The sequence below is a fragment of the Harpia harpyja genome, chromosome 6 (genome assembly GCF_026419915.1).
Source record: "Harpia harpyja isolate bHarHar1 chromosome 6, bHarHar1 primary haplotype, whole genome shotgun sequence".
Lineage (NCBI taxonomy): Eukaryota > Metazoa > Chordata > Aves > Accipitriformes > Accipitridae > Harpia > Harpia harpyja.
The window spans coordinates 66,210,223-66,228,042 of record NC_068945.1 but is presented as its reverse complement, the minus strand read 5'-3'; the positions used below and the strand labels follow the sequence as shown (position 1 = coordinate 66,228,042).

The following is a 17,820-nucleotide window of genomic DNA, read 5'->3' as shown; positions in this document are numbered from 1 at the left end:
GGTTCTCTGAGCTGCTGACCCCTCTCTTGTCTCAGGAGCAGCTGATATGAACCAGGTGTTATCTCCCCTACAGCAACACCCTGAATGCCTTCTCTTCACCCTTTCCAGAATTTGGACCTGGTCCCCGTGGCCAGAATGAGCTTGAATTTATCTGCAAAATAACACTGACCAATGCTGGGCCATTGCCATTGTCCTACTCCTTGGGAAGTCGTTCATGTCTCCAAAAGCAAGATGCCCATATCTCACTGACACGGCTATTTGCTCCTTCGGCTAGCAATTCTGTAAGGGGGCAGAGCAAGAGAAAACAGGCTTTCTGTAGGAAACTCAGGTTGGTTTACACAATTGGTAATCAGTCCCATTCTTGAGGAATTTGGAGAAGCTGGTGTTAGTCTATGCAACAAAGCCCTAAGATACAAGGGGAGGACGTGGCACAAACTTTGCACCGCTTATGTTTTCAAAATCCAAATTCCAGGAGGAAAGGAGGAAGAAACATTAGCATAAGTACTGACTGTGCATGCCTCGTGTTTCCCCCATGTTGTTTTTTCATTGCCTGTTTTTCAAGTAGCAGCAGATTGCTAACGCTCGCCGTCAGCAAGCCACTATGGACTTGCTTTCAAATTTGGCAGCTGTCAACTTTTGCTCTGCAACCACTTTATCCTGCTTTCTGCTGCGGGCTATTTTTGACTTGCCTCTTTGAGACCCAAGTGTCCCACCTGCACAGGCAGCTGGATTACTGGGCTTTCTTCATGGCCCAGCTTTCAACCATGCGAGACAGCCAGCGGTACTGTTGTGCATAAAGCAGTGCACGTAGGTGATGAGGAAGTGAATGGGGACACAGGAGTCACTCTACAGTACAGTACAGAGGTGTTTTCAAAAGTAGTGGGTGATTTGGGAAGAATCTCACCTTCCAGGTGTTTCTGTTAAGGTCTGGGATTCATCTAATTTCAGGCAAGTCCAAACATCCTGAGCTGGGCACTGAGGGTCTTGCAAATCCATCAGATAAACAGACACCTAGAAGTTCCCATACTTTTCCACCAAGGGCAGAGGGAGCTCAGATATGGCCCTGTGTGCACATCAAGTGCAGTTCATATAGGTACGGACCTGAAAGCTGGAAGATCTGGATTTCTAGAAGACCCAAGTCAAACTGAAATGGTGTCCAAGGCACCAATGGCACCCTGCTTATCCAACAGTACCATCTTGCTGTCCTCTGCCACCTGCAGTCACCTTGCCTTTCATCTGTATATGGACTGTAACCTTTGTGGAAAATATTTATGCATTTTTTCAAACAAGTTAGCTTTTCTCTTGAGATCAACAGCAAGCGCTCATGGATTTGGCCCAAAGCAAGCATTGATTGGGTCAGGATGAAGTGAAGAGGCAGTGGTGCTCTGCCATCCCTGCTGCGTGGGATCAACCCATCCACATTCAGCAAGAGCTGGGCACACCACAGCTTCCACTCAGCACATCGCACACAGCCCTGCTTGGCTTTCTGTCCTGTTCACTTTGGATCTCGATGGTTTGGGCCCCATCGGACCATGGTCACATATACAACGGTGTCACCCACACTGAATCTGCTGGCCCAACAGCATCGTGGATGCTGAGAAACAGGTTGATGGCAAAAACCGCAGAGGTCCTCTTTGGGGATGGCTCTGGTCAGAACATGAATTCTCTTGCACACAGTTAGACAAAACTTGCTCCCAACCAGCAGAACTCTCCATGTTTCAAAAATGGCACCTCTCCCATCAAAACCCACAATGCATATACCTACCCTCTCTTCCCAGCTTGCAGTTTTGACTTATGGAAACCACCATGGAGCTCCAGGACAATTTTAGGTGCATTCTTTTCAAATTCTGGGCCTGGTAACCCATGACCCATGCTTTCCCCTGAAATCCCCCCAAAAGATAGCTGAGCCATACCTCTTTGAGGACCAGCACGCACTTGCCAGGCCCGACAGACTGAGGTAGCTCTGCTATTCTGCCTTTGTTTAAATATGGACCTGAGAAGCAGCGGTGGTTGATGTAGAGCTGAGGGCAGCAGTATCTCCCATTGATGGTGCCTGCAAGGAGAAAGTAGCGTTGATGTGCGTGTAGCACTTTTGTACAATAAATCAAGGGCCCTTCTTCTTCCTCCTAGATGCGGGAAGGAGGGGAGAAGAGTAGAGGAGGCACAAAAAGTCTTCCTTGAGATAAAAGGTAGAGAAGCCTCTGCTACTTGAATCCATCCAACATGGGAAAAGCAAGTGTATTTAATAGCAACTGATTTGGCTGCACACCCTACTGAAAGGAGAATCGGGAAAGGATTTCATTCATAATGTGACCCAAACCTCTTCCATAACTTGCATCACAGATGGACATGAGTGACTTAGTTGCAACTTGCCAGAAAGGGAATGTATTAGCTGCCTTTCACAGATACGGAATAGGCTCAGGGAGAAAATTCAAGTGGAGAGCTCTACAAACCCCTCTTCAGCTACTGTCCAACCCAGTAAGCACTGCAGTGCCATTCCCCTGACTCAACATGGGTCTACAGAGCAGTTTTCTTTGTCTGGGCTAATTACTCTGGGCTCCTTTATAGCCCATGGAGAGAAGTGTGTACTTCTAGATGCGGTCCATGTGCCATCCAAGTGGTTATCCACTTTTTGGTTATCATACCCGAAAAGAGCCTGTTTCTCTCCATTTGATTGTAATGGGGCCCTGGGATGTTGGCTCAGATGCCAATGTGTGTCCTGCAGTCTGCTGAAATAAAGTGAGTTAAATCCTGCCCCTCCTGCTGAGTCTATGCAATTAACTGAATGAATATTGAGCTCCCAGAGCCTCCTGCCATTGCTATAGGGGAGAAAAATTTGCCTTTAGCAGAAGTAGCAGCCATGCCACACAGTCTTGATGCTAACACAGGGACCCATTAAGTCCGGGCGTAAGCAATTTCATTGATGCCAATTAAAAAGTCGCATCCACCTCCACCAGAGCTTCATTAGCCTGGCCCTATCATTGTTAGCTGAAATGGGCAAGCTGCAGGGGAACTCCGCTAACCCCAGCAAGACACGATGCTCACGCGCAGAGGACCAGTCCCTCTGTACACCAGAGGCTCCTCGCACTGGTGGTGCGTCCAGACCACCTCACCATCCCTGAGGATGTGGTCCTGTCTCCCCACCCAAACGACACACTCGCTCCCGTTTTGGGGTCATTCCCCTCCACACAGGCAACACGTCCTTGAAATAAGGATCCTGCTGGTGCCAAGCAGCCTTACCTGTTGTGTCTGGCTGAGGAACCGGGCAGAGGTCATGAGGTATTTTCTCAACAGGCACTGTGGATGGTAACCTGTTAAACAGCAATTCAGTGTATTTTAATAGTGTCGGATGGGGCAAAGGGGCAGAACCAGCCTTCAGGCTGGACCGAGAGATATACCAGCACCCGCCTGGACCAAGGAATGGCGATACCTCAAATGCAACACCACCTCCACATGGTTTATCATAGCTCAGGGCCAGCATATTGCAGAAGGAGGAGACAGATTCACCCCTCCTCCAAAAATATACTCTGGTCTGTGAGCTTTAGCCCTTCAGGCTGCAAATATTCACACTTAAATCCCTTAAATTCTAATTTCTAGAAACTGCAAGGGCTAGATAGGGAAATGCCCTCCTGGCACATGTTCGCCTTCCACAAGCATCCCTTATTGCCCATCAGACACTGGCTACACAGTCCCAACCAGTAAAAAATTTCTATTACAAAGATTTTCTAATATGCTCACGAATATTTTAGATTTAAAATAATCCCCTTGTCAGCTCTACTGCAGTATCTGGGCAGTAGTTAGCAAAGTCACTCAGCTGCTCTATTCTCTCCCCTGAAAGACCTGATGCATCCCTGTAAAAGTATCACTTTAAATAACAAAAACTTACTGCTTTTCTGGTTGCACAACTGCAATTCTTCTCTTCCTTCGCACTGCAAAAATGAAGCAAGGAAGAAAAAAATACTTTTGTACCCTTCTGTCCTATAAAGTATACCCATAATGCATAAAGAGCTGTATAAATGCACTGACTATAAAATGACTTCTAACACAATGAAATGGTACTTAATTACTATCGCCATCTTTTCTTGGCTTTTTTTAAGTAAGTCACTACATCATTAAAACCTACTTTAAAGATGTAATAATACATTTAATCTTTCCTCTGGAATGCTAATATTGTGTTTTATGGGATCGGTATAAAAAAAATTAAAATAAAAACACAAATATTTTTCCATACAGAAACACATATGGGTAAGATTACGTTTTACAAGCATGATTACCTCCAGCATAATTTATCCCTAGCTATAAATTGTGATAAGGCTGCATAATGTTGCCATAGCAGTATTCTCCCAAATTAGGCCCCGGCTGCCTGATTTTTAACTTAAGCATATTTAACTCTTCAAAAGGGTTGACACATTTTAAAATTTGCCTTTCAGATGTTAATTAATATAAACAGCGAGGCTAATTTTTTGTCTGGTGGCTTGAGATCGGGGTTGGATAGTTTCTGCGAGGAACAGGAGAACACCACCAAGCCACTGAGCGCTCATGAACTGCCTTCAAATGCAAATGGAAAGGAAAGAAATTGGTCTTAATACACACTGGAGGCAGGACAAAACACTGTGGGCTTACTTGTGCCAGAAAAGATTTAAATTAAACACTAGGGAAATCTCTGAGCTGGTAAGGGCAGTGAAATAATGGGATAGATACCCTGGGAAGGGGCAGAAACTCCATCACAAGAGGCCAGCAAACGTTTCGTAATTTAGATGGAGCAGATCCTGTTTCGGAGAAGGAGCACCTGGATGGCCTCTTTATGTCCATGCCACGCTATATTTTATGGGCTTTTTCCAATTTGAGGTCCTGTGTCCCTAATTCACTCAGCTGCCCAAGTGAATTTGGCTCGGCGCAACGAAACCTGGTTTCACTCTGACATCCCCACCGCAAACCCACAAGCCACACTGTGCAATCCCAAACCACGTAACAGCCTTTCCCAGTGCAAACAATCCCATTTTTAGAAGGACTGACCACACAGACAAGTACAAATTGCATAATACCAGTGCTGTGGAGTCTGGTCACTAAATAGATTTATTACTATTTATTACAGTACACTTACAGCCTGGTTACCAGCCTGCTAGTTAGGTTCGTAGTTTCAAAAATTGGATTATAGACATAAGACAAACTCCCTGATAAATCCGTTGATGTAATATCTGTGCTGTTTGAGGTTTCCATGTACTTACAAACAGCTTTGTGTGGTGGAGTTAGGTTATAAGCATTCGCTTCACACCAGCCAACGGGGAAAATGTCCATAGACTCTACATCAACTATGTACTCTGGAGAGGGCATCTGTAAACCTATAAACACAAATTTATAATGTAATTTAAACACGGAAATACCAAGCCCAGAGCCATTCGAGCATTCATCATGAACCAAGGGAAGCAAATGATGGAACATGTAAAAGTAACTCTGCTTCCCTGCATCAAAATCAGGCATCATTTCACCTTCAGTTTTGCACAGACAGCAATGATAAGGTTGTTGCATTTACAGTGCAACGTGATTCCAGAGAAAACCCCCATTAAGAGCACACTAAGGCTGCACAATGAAGCAGCCAAAGCCAGTAAGGTTAAACATGCATGACCTTCCCCAACAAGACAGACTGATTGCCCCCTTGGTTGCTCTGTAGATTTGCACAAGCAAGTTAGCGGAAGGCCAGCTGCGTGCTTGCTCTTACTGGTAAAAGAGTGCTGTAGCAGGATAATCACTAATGTGATATGCCTTTAAGCCCCAATGCCCCCCTGAAGCTTTTTCACGTAGTTCTGCCCCTGACTCACTGTTTTTAAGGGTGGGAGATGGCCCCTTTTTTGTTTAGAGGTGCCATGAATTCTCCTAGGGCTCCTCACTACAACATGACCTGATCACCCAAACAAGGGAGAGTCAGTATAAAAACCCCAAGGGAGACAGATGCACTAAGATCTCTAGCATAACACTGACTCCAAAACCCCACTGAAAATCTCCGCTTAAAGCAAGTCTCTTCCAGTTTGGTTATTATGCCTCCTTTAGAAGACACTCTCCTGTCTTGGTTTATGTGGGTCACACTCAAAGCCCATTGCAGCAAATGGAAATATTCCCACTAGCTTTGAGTTCTTTTGAAAACAGTCTGGGTCCTGAGTCAAGACACCATTTAATTATTCCAATTCAAGTCCATCTGTGCTGGCATAGCCTGGCCAGCAACTTCACTCCCCTCTGCCATTTCCACCCTAGGACCTATAGCTCCAGCACCAGCATGAGATGATCTCCTAATAAAAGAGACCAAAGGATCAGCAGCTTCCCCTGCAGCATCCTCGCCTTTGCATCTGTTACAGCATCTTTGCCTCCTGCTTAATGCAGCCGTGTTTGACTGTGCACAGCTAGATGACTACGGCAAACTTCCCACTAATGAATGTTCATCAAGGGCTTGCAGTGTAATTGAAACAGTAATTGAACTTTGTGATGGGAATGGCACTGAGGCTGAGATGCAGCATTTGGATCAATCTTGTCTCTAGTAATAAACTTGCTGCACTTTTAGAGTGTGTGGTTGTATGAAAACCCAAAGGAAGCAGAAAAATAAGTGCCGGTGCTCACACTGCTGGAGACAATAATTTAAAAAATGAAATCATCATGTCGACATAGGTTCATGGATGTCGTCATGGTATTCCCCTGAGCCCTGCACCATGTTCACGGATTGTACATTGAACATACAGTCTCTATTTCACCAGGATATGGGGAAGGGAAAACAACGGGATGAAGGCACACGAAAGGGGACGCAACCTGCTCATATGAGCAGCTGAGCCTCAATGCGAGATCTCAGCAGCTGGCATTCCCTGCAAAACCATTTCCCTCCACGAGGAAACACCAAGAGGTCACTGATCAGTTTGAACCTGATGAAAGCTGCACTCTCCAGTGGGCAAAACATTTTCGCCTAATGCCACAAATCCAGCCAAGGAACCGATGTGAGAACTGCTGAAGTCAGTGGCAAGACAGGCATGAAGTGAGCAAGCCATGGATCAAGCCTGAAACAGAGCAAGAGATCAACACAGTCCCCACTGAAATTTCACCAGATCTGGGAAAATCCACTATTTTCATTACTGTAACTGTTCTACAGTGTTATTCTGACCAAATAAACAGATCGAATGTACTTTCCTGCTTGCAAGAAACAACAGACGCGACACGAACATTTTGAAGTTTACAGCTGCAGCCAGCCTGACGAGCGAGGAAGCACCACAATGTCTGTTCTCCTGCAACACCACTATTCCTCTTGTAAGACATATTCACAGCTACTCTGTCCTCCCGGGCACTGCTTCTTCCCTCTGGTAACCGATAACCCTGCCTTCCATTTCTGACATCCTACCGCTTTGTTTGGCCTCGCTCGTATACGTGGAAAACAGCTTGTCTGCGACTCATTAGTTTCATTTGCTGCATTTTACGCTGCCATCTTCTCAGACTAAGAAATGTCCGTGAGATTTGAGAGGTTAAATGGAAAAGAAGACAACAAGGAGATTGGAAACAGGATGAGGAAAACCTCCATCTCACGCTACGAATCTTACAGGATGGGCAGAATAGAGCAGCAATGCTAGAAAACTCTCAAAGGGAAAATTATGGAAAATCTCCCTGGTGAAGAGATTAACAAAAGGGTTTTCCTCAAATTCCTAGGCTGCACAGAGAGTGTACATTATTACTTGTATAAATTCACACCAGAAAGCTTCAGCTTTAAAATCTAAAATGAACCAGTAAAAATTAACAATGCAGATGATGAGTAATAAAGTAGCAGAAAGTGATGGGATGTGCACAGCATCGGATCAGCCCTATGCTTCTTTTCCACCACGGGGGAACTATACTGCTGCTCATTAAATGCTCACCCTGAAGTTTACAGAGTTTTGCTACTGTACAAAGCGTGATTTATTAAGCAATGTTCCCTCATGTCTAACTCAACGCCGCTTAACTACTGCGTCCTGTTTTATGGCTGCAGTTTGGGCTGTCAAACGGCGAAACTGGGAGGGCAACAATGAAAACTTCAGACACCCCCATGATAAATGGTGGGACCCGAGGTCTTCAGCGATGGGCTCCCATGGTACTTGGGAAGTCTTGCTGCTACCAGAATATAAATAATCAGTTAGAAACAGTAGTGTATTAATGGAGTCAAAAAAACATGCCACAGTTCAAGCCACATTTATTTTACAACTCTGCAAGCAGGGTTTTGGGGTTTTGTGTTTTTTTAATGCCTAGTTTTAGCCTAACACTGTGCATACTGTAGTCATGTATTTCAACAGCAGCAAGGATTTCTTTTCATTTTTGCAGTCTTGCATCTCTTCCTTTTACTACAGATCATTCTATTCCTGGTATTGAGATATAAAACAAGGGTAAAGCATCTGTATATCGGAACTCAAAACACAAGGAGATGCACACAGGTTTTTTTATGATAAGTTGTAAAAAAAACCCTTTAAGAAATTAAAAGAGTAAAAAGCAGGGAGAAAGAGATGAGGGAGGGGAGCAAGGTGGGAGTGTGTGGCCCTCTCCCTGCCTTTATTCAGGGTCTTGGAGGACTAGTTGATTTGAAGACCCAAAACCAGCACTTCCTATTCACTATAATGCGCCAGAGTTTAATGAAACTGAGTCCCTTTGAAAGTATTACAGCTTAGGGGAAAAAAAAAAAAAAAAGAAGGATTCCCAAACCCCATAAAATCTGCATATAAAAGAGAAGGCACCTGGCCATTTAAGAAGGAGAGTTGCCAAAATGGGCCAGATTACTTGACCAGATGGGTGTAAATTCGACAACAGCCCTAGTGAGAACTGAATTTCAAACAAGCATTGATTCCAGCTCTTTAACAAAAATATTTACCACGTGTCCAGACCAGGCTGCAGATGAGCTTTAGCCACCTCGAGTCAGAAGGCAACCAGTCGTCTCAGATGAAAAAACCAAAACCCGCCATTGCACACAGCTCTACCAAAAGCAAAGATGCCAAGTTGTATCTGCTCTGTACCCTGGAGATAATCACAGAGCACACAAACTGCCTGGGGTGTCAGGGATGGAGAAGGATGACAACCCAGCTCTCCTACCTCTCCCACCTCTGCTGCATTTGGGCGCACATCTGCAGCTCTGCCCTCCCCAGACCTTAGCCGGCCCAAACCACGAGGCTTAGCAGCAAAGACACGAGAAGCACGAATGGTTTGGCCTGCCAAGCTTTAGGTCAAGAGGAATCTCTCTTTAGATAGCAATTGAGTTACAAATCTCTGAGAATGGGATTTATCACGGAGGTGTCGAGAAAGCCTTGTCTACCATATAACGCTACTTCTGTAAAGCTAAACACCACAGAACATCTGCCTTTCTTATATTATAGAGCAAGCTGCTAGCACAGATGAGGTACTTTGGGTTACCTGACAACGTTTTTACTAACTTTAAGGGATTTGATTAGAGACCTTTCCTCTTGCACAAACTGCACTGCACATTGTCAGATGCTGAAATACTTCTTGGGTTATTATAATCAGCGTAGCATGGTGCTGAAGGTGATGTGCCAGGTGATCATGAAGCAATACAGCTACTATCAATCTGGCTTCCACTGTCTTTCAGCCCCAAAACACTGAGAGCTGAGCATCTTGCAGAGGAGGGAAGGTGACTTTTTGTGCAGATCAGGCTTGAGACTTCATCTCACATGGGATCTCTGCAAGAACCCCTTGCTGCGAGCCCTGTTCCTCTGTCCTTTCTGGAAATCATGTACTTGACTATGGTTTGTTCTTCCATTAACACTTTCCTACCTGTTTCACCCTGCAAGGGCCAAAATAAACTTGCATTAATCTCTGAGAACGAGGCTTCACACTGCTTTTGCAGAAACAATCTTGACAGCAGCCCAGATTTAATGCACTTCAGGGGAATTACTCATGAGCCACCACACTGACCCCACAGGCCATCAGAGAAGACATGGACGGCTCCTTTCCTCCTTCCCACCTCCTGCTACAGAGCTCCTACGGAGCAAGCAGGTGTCACTGACTTTAGCAAAGGAAAGTCTTGCTCTGTTTCCCTTTGATTCTGCTTTCTGCAGGACAACTCTGCAACCTGGAGCCCAGCACAAGCTTTGTTTCTCCCCATCCCTTCCTCCTGTTAGGAGACTGGGATACCAACAACATGCAGTACTCCCTGAGCTGCAGAATGTGACCGCGTCTTGCCTTCCTCCCAGCTCACTGAGACAACATGCCATTGTATTCCCTGGGGTTGTACGTAGCAAGTGTTTAAGAGACGCTGCTCCTTCGTCAGCCCAATCTCTCAGGGATGCCTTGAAACATCTAGCGGCATCTATCAGAAATGCATAAGGAGAGCTGCACAGTGATCTGCCTATCAGCATGTGATTGCAGGCAAAGCAGTGGAGGTATTTTAACATCACGTCTCCCTGAACCATCACGGTAGTTTAACCGAATGCATTTTATTTTGCAAATGGGGTGTTCCAGCAAGATGTTGATTTTTGACTGCGTCAGGGCTGGCAGCACAAGTAATGACACATCTGCCTTATGCATTCTTCAAGAGGCAGAAGCACAGATCTTAGAGGCTGGTGATGAGCCGGACTATGGGCCACTAGAAGTGCCTTTGATATTTTCATGGCTCTCCAGAAGAAAGCAAAGCAGCATATTGCATTTGCAGTTGATGCTGCCCCAATTACTATTGATTTCAGAGGGAAACTGAAGCTCTTATATTCATTACAGGTGAAGCCAGTAGCTTCAAACAACAGTGTGTTACCTTGATGGGTAAAAATTAAACTATGTTGTGACAATGATACATGCTACAACAAATTTATGGTTTATCACAGTGCCCATCAAAACACTTAAATGAGCATGGCTTTCCGCTCTCGGTGACTTTACAAATAACACTGGTTTTAAAGCAATAAGAATCCCCGTGTTGTTCTAAATTACACTTACCTAAGAAGTCCTTGCCCAGATGAATTGAGAAAGAAAGTCCCAAGAGCAAAACCACATTAAAAATGAGCTCATCTATACCTCATTTCAAGAAAGGTAGAAATGGAAGTTTTTATACGGTATTATGCTCTGCTAGTTTTTCAGCACTCTCCTAATACTGCTTGTACAGTGGTGGGTGGTGTTCTCCGTGGGATGATGGCTTTCTAAAGTCTGCGTTACAGAGTTACTGCCTGCGAGAGCTCTCTTAGATCAGCAAAGGAAATTGTACAGTCCCAGAGAGGAGGGATGTGAGCATGCGATGGCCATAGTGAGGGGCGGCATATAATGCAGAAGTTTTATGGGCCTAGGTGAGGAAAAAAAGGAGTGAAAGGAAGAGGAAGGAAGGAAGGAAGGAGGTTGCAGGGGGACAGGAGATCCCATGAGAGCCTGTTGGAAATCACAGTGGAAGTCTCAGCCGCACAAGCGAGGCAAACATCCATTCCCAGGATGGAGGCCTATCATGATGGCAGCGAGGAGGTTTCTATCATTAACGGAGATCATGCGGATAGAGTCCACATGGATGGGAGGGTGGAAGATCTTGTGGCTCCCTCGTGGAGAGAGCAGGGGAAGATAATTCTTAATAACCTTTATTATTATTATAATCTATTATTATTGGTAAATGTGTATAAAAAGGAAAGGCTGGAGAAAGCAATATTGTGCAGAGGATGAAGGACAAAATTAAGAGAGCATTTGAGTGAACCACACAAACACAAGAAGCCTTTACAGCACATACCTTCAAGGTGAAGCCACATTAACCTTCCTTTAACTGAGGTGATAGAAGCGACACATATCTCTGCAGGGTTCCTGGGGTTCACTGCCTCCAGCTTCATGTTCTTAGTAAAGCCACGGCTGAAGGATGTCTGAAAGAGTCAAGGACCAACACTGAAACATGGCACTGCAGCACTCCATGACTTTAATTAGGCTGTCCACTGGGAAGCATAAATTTAGCACGGTTTGCTTTTCACTGGAAGTGCATGATACACTGAAGAACACAAAGGCATCCAGATTCAAAATGAAGCTACCCTGGACACCCATATGAAAAAACAATGATGGCAACAAATCAGGAAGCAATGTATTTCACAGTTTACTCCAATCCCTAACTCTCAGAGACTGGGAGGAGGTTACTCCACACCAGCTCCAAGTATATTTGGATGATTGCTAGTGATGCATTTGCTGGCCACTGTTGGTGACAAAATACTACACAGAGGGTTCCCAGATCTGCTGCGCCTGAGCATCTCTCACCTTGCTAGCAGAAGCCTTGTAAAGCAAATAACCCACCTTCCCTGAGACCAGAGAAACTTCTTTCCACATTTAGTTGCCCAGGCTGACTGAGTCTGGAGAAATTTGAGTAACTGATTCAAGTATGTTTTTCTTCATGGAGTATTTTAAGCTTAAGGTACAAGGTCCTTCTCTGTAGACTTTAGGTGCATTAGTTCATCAGTTGCAGGTGGGTGTAGATGGAGCCAGCTGTGTTTACTGCTACAGCAGTACCTTGTACACTTAAATACAGCACCAAAGAAACAGGTCTTTCATAGGTTATCTGAGGCCCCCGCTGCCCTCCCACTCTTCTCCACTGAAGGCAAAGCCAGGTCAGATATTACAGCAATGATCCCCAAATGAGCAGTCATCACCCCAAGTAAGAAACACAGGACCAAAATGTGGGGTCACGAGTTTGCGAGAATGCAGCATCCCCCGTTGTACTAAGAGTTTGGGAGCCTGAGAGAAGCCGCAGTTCAAATCATTCAGGTACCACCACTGTAGGCTAATATATGCCTGGGCAAACTGCTTCAGCCTGAGGTTGGCCTGGCCGTGTGATAGCAGCAGGCTCCTGACCAGTCCCTCCTGCTCCTGCCAGAGCCAGGATGGCTCAGCCCTGACATAACAAACCACAGCTCCTGTTTGTAGTCATTGCAGGTGATCCCAAGTGCAGAGGGATCCCAAGACCCTACAACCTCTCCAAAACCTTCCCACAAGCCGAGCCTCAAGCTACTCTTCACCTACTTTCATCCTTACCCTCTGTCCCTTCCAGTGTCCTCTCTTCCTTCACTTAAGGTCAGTCCCTTCCCAATATCCCCACCACCACTATCCCTGAAAACAGACTAATGAAATACCTGTGGCCATGCCACGGCTTCCTTTTCTTGCATTTTCCTCCCATCTGTCCCACCCATTTGGCAACACATCGGCTCTGAGCGCTTGCATCTCTCTGCACACACCACCACAAAAAGGTTCCCCCTCTTGGCTGAGATTTTGGCTAATAATAATTAAGATGGGTAATAATTGTCACTGACTCAAAATGACACCAATCTCTCATGCAGCAGCTGAAAGCCAGACTCAAATTCACCCTTTCTGCTATTTGTACAGCACCTAGCACTACGGGCACTTGGTCTTGAACAATCACTGGGAGCTCTTTGTGAGACTAAAAACTTCTAGATTTGGTCTTTTTTTTTTTTCATCAAGAGGCCTTCCAGGAAAGTTCTGCTACTCTCCAACATTGCTTGGACCGTCACAAGCCTTGCTCAGCACACAGATCAGTCTCACCATGTAAAAGCTGCCAGTGGCCAGGACTGCAGAAAAGCAGGGTGAGTTTGTTTAAATGGCTTTTATGTTGCCTAACAAGGAAACATCATTTATCATCACACCGGTTCCTTTCATTGCAATTCGGTGCTGGAGGCTAATTTATACAGAATCAATGGCAAAACAGTTAGCTGGGAGTTTATTTTACTAAGCATTTGGTCATGTCAATCCATTTCATAACTGCCTCTCCTCGTTAAATATCCCCCTCAGGGAAACAGTTACAGCATATCCACTTCCAGCACCACGTCTGGCTGCGCTAGGTGGAAGATGTGCTTGCAATACAGCTTCTATCAAAGAGCCGCTCACAGCCACGAAACAAATGGACCGACCTGCCAGGGAGGTTGCGCAAGAGACAACAGCGAAATTACATCTCTCTGCAGAGAACTGTGTTATCGAGAGTGAAAGAATAACAGACATGTGTTCATCTGATGAATGTGTTTCCTTAAAAAAAAAAGGAAAAAAAAAGTACTTAGACCTGATTTAATCTTTGGAGCATATTACACAGAGACTATTCTCAAGATGCCAGCGTTGAGAGCATAGATCCGTTACTTGACAAAACGAAAAGAGATATAAAGAAAAGGGAGAGGTGCTTGCAGAAGAGAAGAAATGCGACAACTGTTCCACTCTATTGGTGCGATGCAGCATTGTCCAGCTTCCCTCAGTTCTTTCAGAAATCTTCGCTTAAAGTCCCCTGAGGCAGAGGGTTTTGCATGGGATGGCACAATAAACGGGGCAAAGAAATCCTAACTCGGATTTGATTCCCAGGTCAAACTCTGTTGATGATACAGGTCCTCCGAATTTATTAATAAAAAGTGTTCAAATTCATCAATTCACCATCAAAGGTCTGTTCCAAGCCAGGCTGCCCTTGGGCCACCACAGATGAGGAAGGCAATGCAAAACCATGGCTGGTGTCTTGTGAGACCGTCTCCATTCTGCTTTTCACAAACACCCTGTCCCCCAGTCTTGTGACTTCTGAGTACAGTGAAAGGCTGTGTAACTCCTAGAGGAATCTGCTTGTCCACCGTTCACAACACCACTTTATTTTGCAAACCCTTCTGCGGTCTTTTTAGGTACCACCACGTTTTCAGTTATTGATGGGATCTCAACTTCCATCAGCTGATGGGAGCAGGAAGAAGAGCACCAGGTTATTGAAAAAGGCAGAAGGCTACATCTGCCTTTCACCAAGTGATGAATACCTGTCGGATCAAGCCATGCCAGACTGTCACTGCCAGAAAAGACTATTTCAAAAGCTCTGAATGTTGATGGCCTCCAGCATAATGATGTGCTGCTCGCTCTCACATCACTGTTGCTTATCAAGAAAGCACGTGAACTGTCCCAAAGACCAGAGCATCCATGCAGGTTAATCCCTTCTCACAGTCTGAGCTCAACAGTTTCAATTGTAGCTTTTAAATGCATTTGGTTTGGTTAAATGTATCTCCCCGGGAACCAGAGTAAACACCCCAAATATGAAAAGGGCCAGATGATATCATGCAATTTTTTTACCTAGTTTATTTTCTTTTAATAGCACTTGAATTACTTGCAATGATCAGCCGAGAACCTTCTTGTGCTAGGTGCTGTACAAAATCAGAGAGGAGATGAAGAGCAGGAAATCTAAATCAATCAGATAAAGATAAGAGTAAGATTTTTTCTCTTTTAGGGATGGAGACCTGAAACATGTCTCCAGCTTCCTTCCTCAGACAGACTCATGGCGGTCTGGGGGAACCTCCCAAAGCCTTCCTGCAGCTTTTCCGTGCAAGCTATTTTGTTTCACATGGATCAAGACGAGCGACACAAAGGCAAAAAGAGAACTTACGTTTCTAAAGCACAGGTGAGGCGCTGCCTCCGCTCCACACTGCTTCTGGTAGTCTGCCCAGTCAAAGTCCTGGCCAGAGTAACCTGCAGGATGACAAAACAGCAAGTGCCATCAGCCACCACGTCACACCAGAGAGAGAGCATGAAATGGGCCCCAAGCAGATGACCGGTTGTGTTTCAGCATCCCATCCCACCTCGGTGAACTGCACAGTATCAGCAGGCAAGTTCTCTGGATGCCTGTTTATACACCACGAGAGCCAATGCCAACACTTCTCCAGCCCCCACTCACACACCTTCTGCATTTCACTTTGAAAACTCCAGGTCTTTATTAAAAAGTAATAAAACATATTTATTTTCCTTATTTTCCCCTTCCTGTGAGCATCTCCCAGGCTTTAATAAACCTATAACTACCAAGAAGTGCTACTGTCCCCAGTTTCCAGGTGGGGCTAGTCATCGACTCTTTCTCCTTCCTTTAGCTATCTAAAAGTTGGGGTTATGGAACTGGACGTCAAGGGTCCCTCAGCAGCGGACAGGGAGAGGACCAGCACAATCAGAAGCTGATCCATCCTCTCTTTCAAAGCATGAGATAAATTCTCCTCTCTCTTCATTGATAGGGATGTACCCTCCATGAGTGACTTCGCAGCAGCTCAGTGTACGTGAGCTGAATCCTACCACAGTGAGCACGTTATCCAAGGTTTTATAGAATTCTGGAGCAGAGGAGGAAAATGAACGCAGATTTCCCAGCTCCCAGACTAAAGTCTCAGCAACTGGATGATCCCTTCAGCCTCTGCTTCTAGGAAAAAAATTGATTTATATAAGCATCTCTCAAACAGTCCCATCACAGAGAGACAAAACAGACCTCTGCTCATCCATTCTTCTTACACGGCTATTTAGGCAATAAACTCTTGGGACAGAGAGGAGGTTTTTTATTTGCTTTTGGGGTTTTTTTTTGTCTGCGTCTTAGTCTATATTTTCACAATGCTTGAAACCAATGACTGCTAATCCTGTCGAGGGCCCTGTGACGATATTGTTGATACTCTAATAACATTATTGCGGAACTGCTCACACTGGAAAGTTTCAGGAGTCACTTAAAGGCCAAGTTCTCCCCTCAATCTCCCTTCCTGGCATCTCAGCCTGGCCTCATTTCACAGAACATCCCTTAATGCCTTTTTCATTGATAGTCAAAAAGGGACACTCAAGATCAGATAGGAATAAATCATTTATGAAAATGAAAATTGTGACATTTTTTGTAGGCAAGAAAGGACTGGAATACTGAGTGCAGTCACCTATCAGTCACCTAGATCCAAAAAAGGAGGTAAAAATTTTGAAAATAAAGTCCCAAGCATCCAGCTAAGATGCAAGTGTCTGGGATAAGATGAACTTCTAATCCTAATGATTGCATACATGACAAACAAATTAATGACATAAAGCCTTGAGCTAAGATGCCCGTCTCTGTGGGGCATGAAAGTGCATAATAATTGGAAAGCTAGAAATAAACATGCACAAGGAAGTAAAAAAGGGCAATTACTTTTACAGAATGTTCATTTTTCATACAAAAAAATATATCCTTGCACTGGTTTTTAACAACCAATTTCTGCAACAGCATTCTCTTCCCGTATCTTCTCTATCTCCTTTTTTCTCTCCAGTTATTTGTTTGCCAGGTACTTCTCAGCTTCATAAAATGAAATGGAAAACAGGAGAAGTGCACACCACTTCGCATCGGAACAGGATTCATCTGATCGCATACGGATGTTTGCAGTGGAGATGCCTACAGCTGCGCCTGTCACCTTGGGTTCCCTAAAGAGTCAATGGAAAAACAGGCAGATCTAGAGGTGATCTGTCTGTCCTCCTGCAGAAGGCACAGAATTGCCCCGCGAAAAGTCCCTCTCCATTGACTCCAGAAGAAGCCAGGGTGATGGGCTCAGGTGGGGACAGCCACAGCGCAGTCGTCTACATTAAATCCCCTGGGGTCCACCCCAGCTGCCAGAGGACGTTGCCTTCAGAGACCCAAAAACCTGCCCACACCCTGCACGTTCTCATCTCCGATTTAAGCCCCTCACGGACAGGTTTTGAATCTTAACTGCAAGCTACGCAAAATCTTGGCGGAGTGGATGGAAAAGGCACATTGACAAGGTTTCAGTGAGGTATAAAAACTTGAGCGTGTTGTCACTGCACAACCACCCGTTGGCTTGGCCCTGCACCACTGAAATCGCCAGAAGATCTTTTGCTGTAGACTTTAGCAGGAACGAAACCTGGGACGACAGTTAGAGAGTTTGCCATAACTCACTTCAGCAGCCCAACGAGGATGACTCCAAGAGGAGCATACTCAGGAATCGGCTTCAAATAAGCCTGGATCTGTGTATGGCTGGGAGCGTGGAGCATCATGATATAAGTTACCTCCCTCAGCAGATGGGTAGCTACCATGTACCCAATACCTCCATTAGCATTCATATACCATTATCCTTTAAG

At 45.1% G+C, this 17,820-nt stretch overlaps 1 protein-coding gene across 2 annotated transcripts in view; it reads right to left on the bottom strand.

Annotated features, from left to right (window-relative positions):
• Positions 1 to 17,820, bottom strand: part of SFMBT2 (Scm like with four mbt domains 2) — a 122,866-nt gene that overhangs the window by 27,478 nt on the left and 77,568 nt on the right. For both annotated transcript variants that reach the window (XM_052790412.1, XM_052790413.1), the window contains 6 exons: positions 15,353 to 15,435; positions 11,699 to 11,825; positions 5,229 to 5,342; positions 3,887 to 3,929; positions 3,241 to 3,311; positions 1,914 to 2,053 (listed from right to left, as the gene is read on the bottom strand). In XM_052790412.1, coding sequence (XP_052646372.1) covers positions 1,914 to 2,053; positions 3,241 to 3,311; positions 3,887 to 3,929; positions 5,229 to 5,342; positions 11,699 to 11,825; positions 15,353 to 15,435 — 578 coding nt within the window. The remainder of the gene's footprint in view (positions 1 to 1,913; positions 2,054 to 3,240; positions 3,312 to 3,886; positions 3,930 to 5,228; positions 5,343 to 11,698; positions 11,826 to 15,352; positions 15,436 to 17,820) is intronic.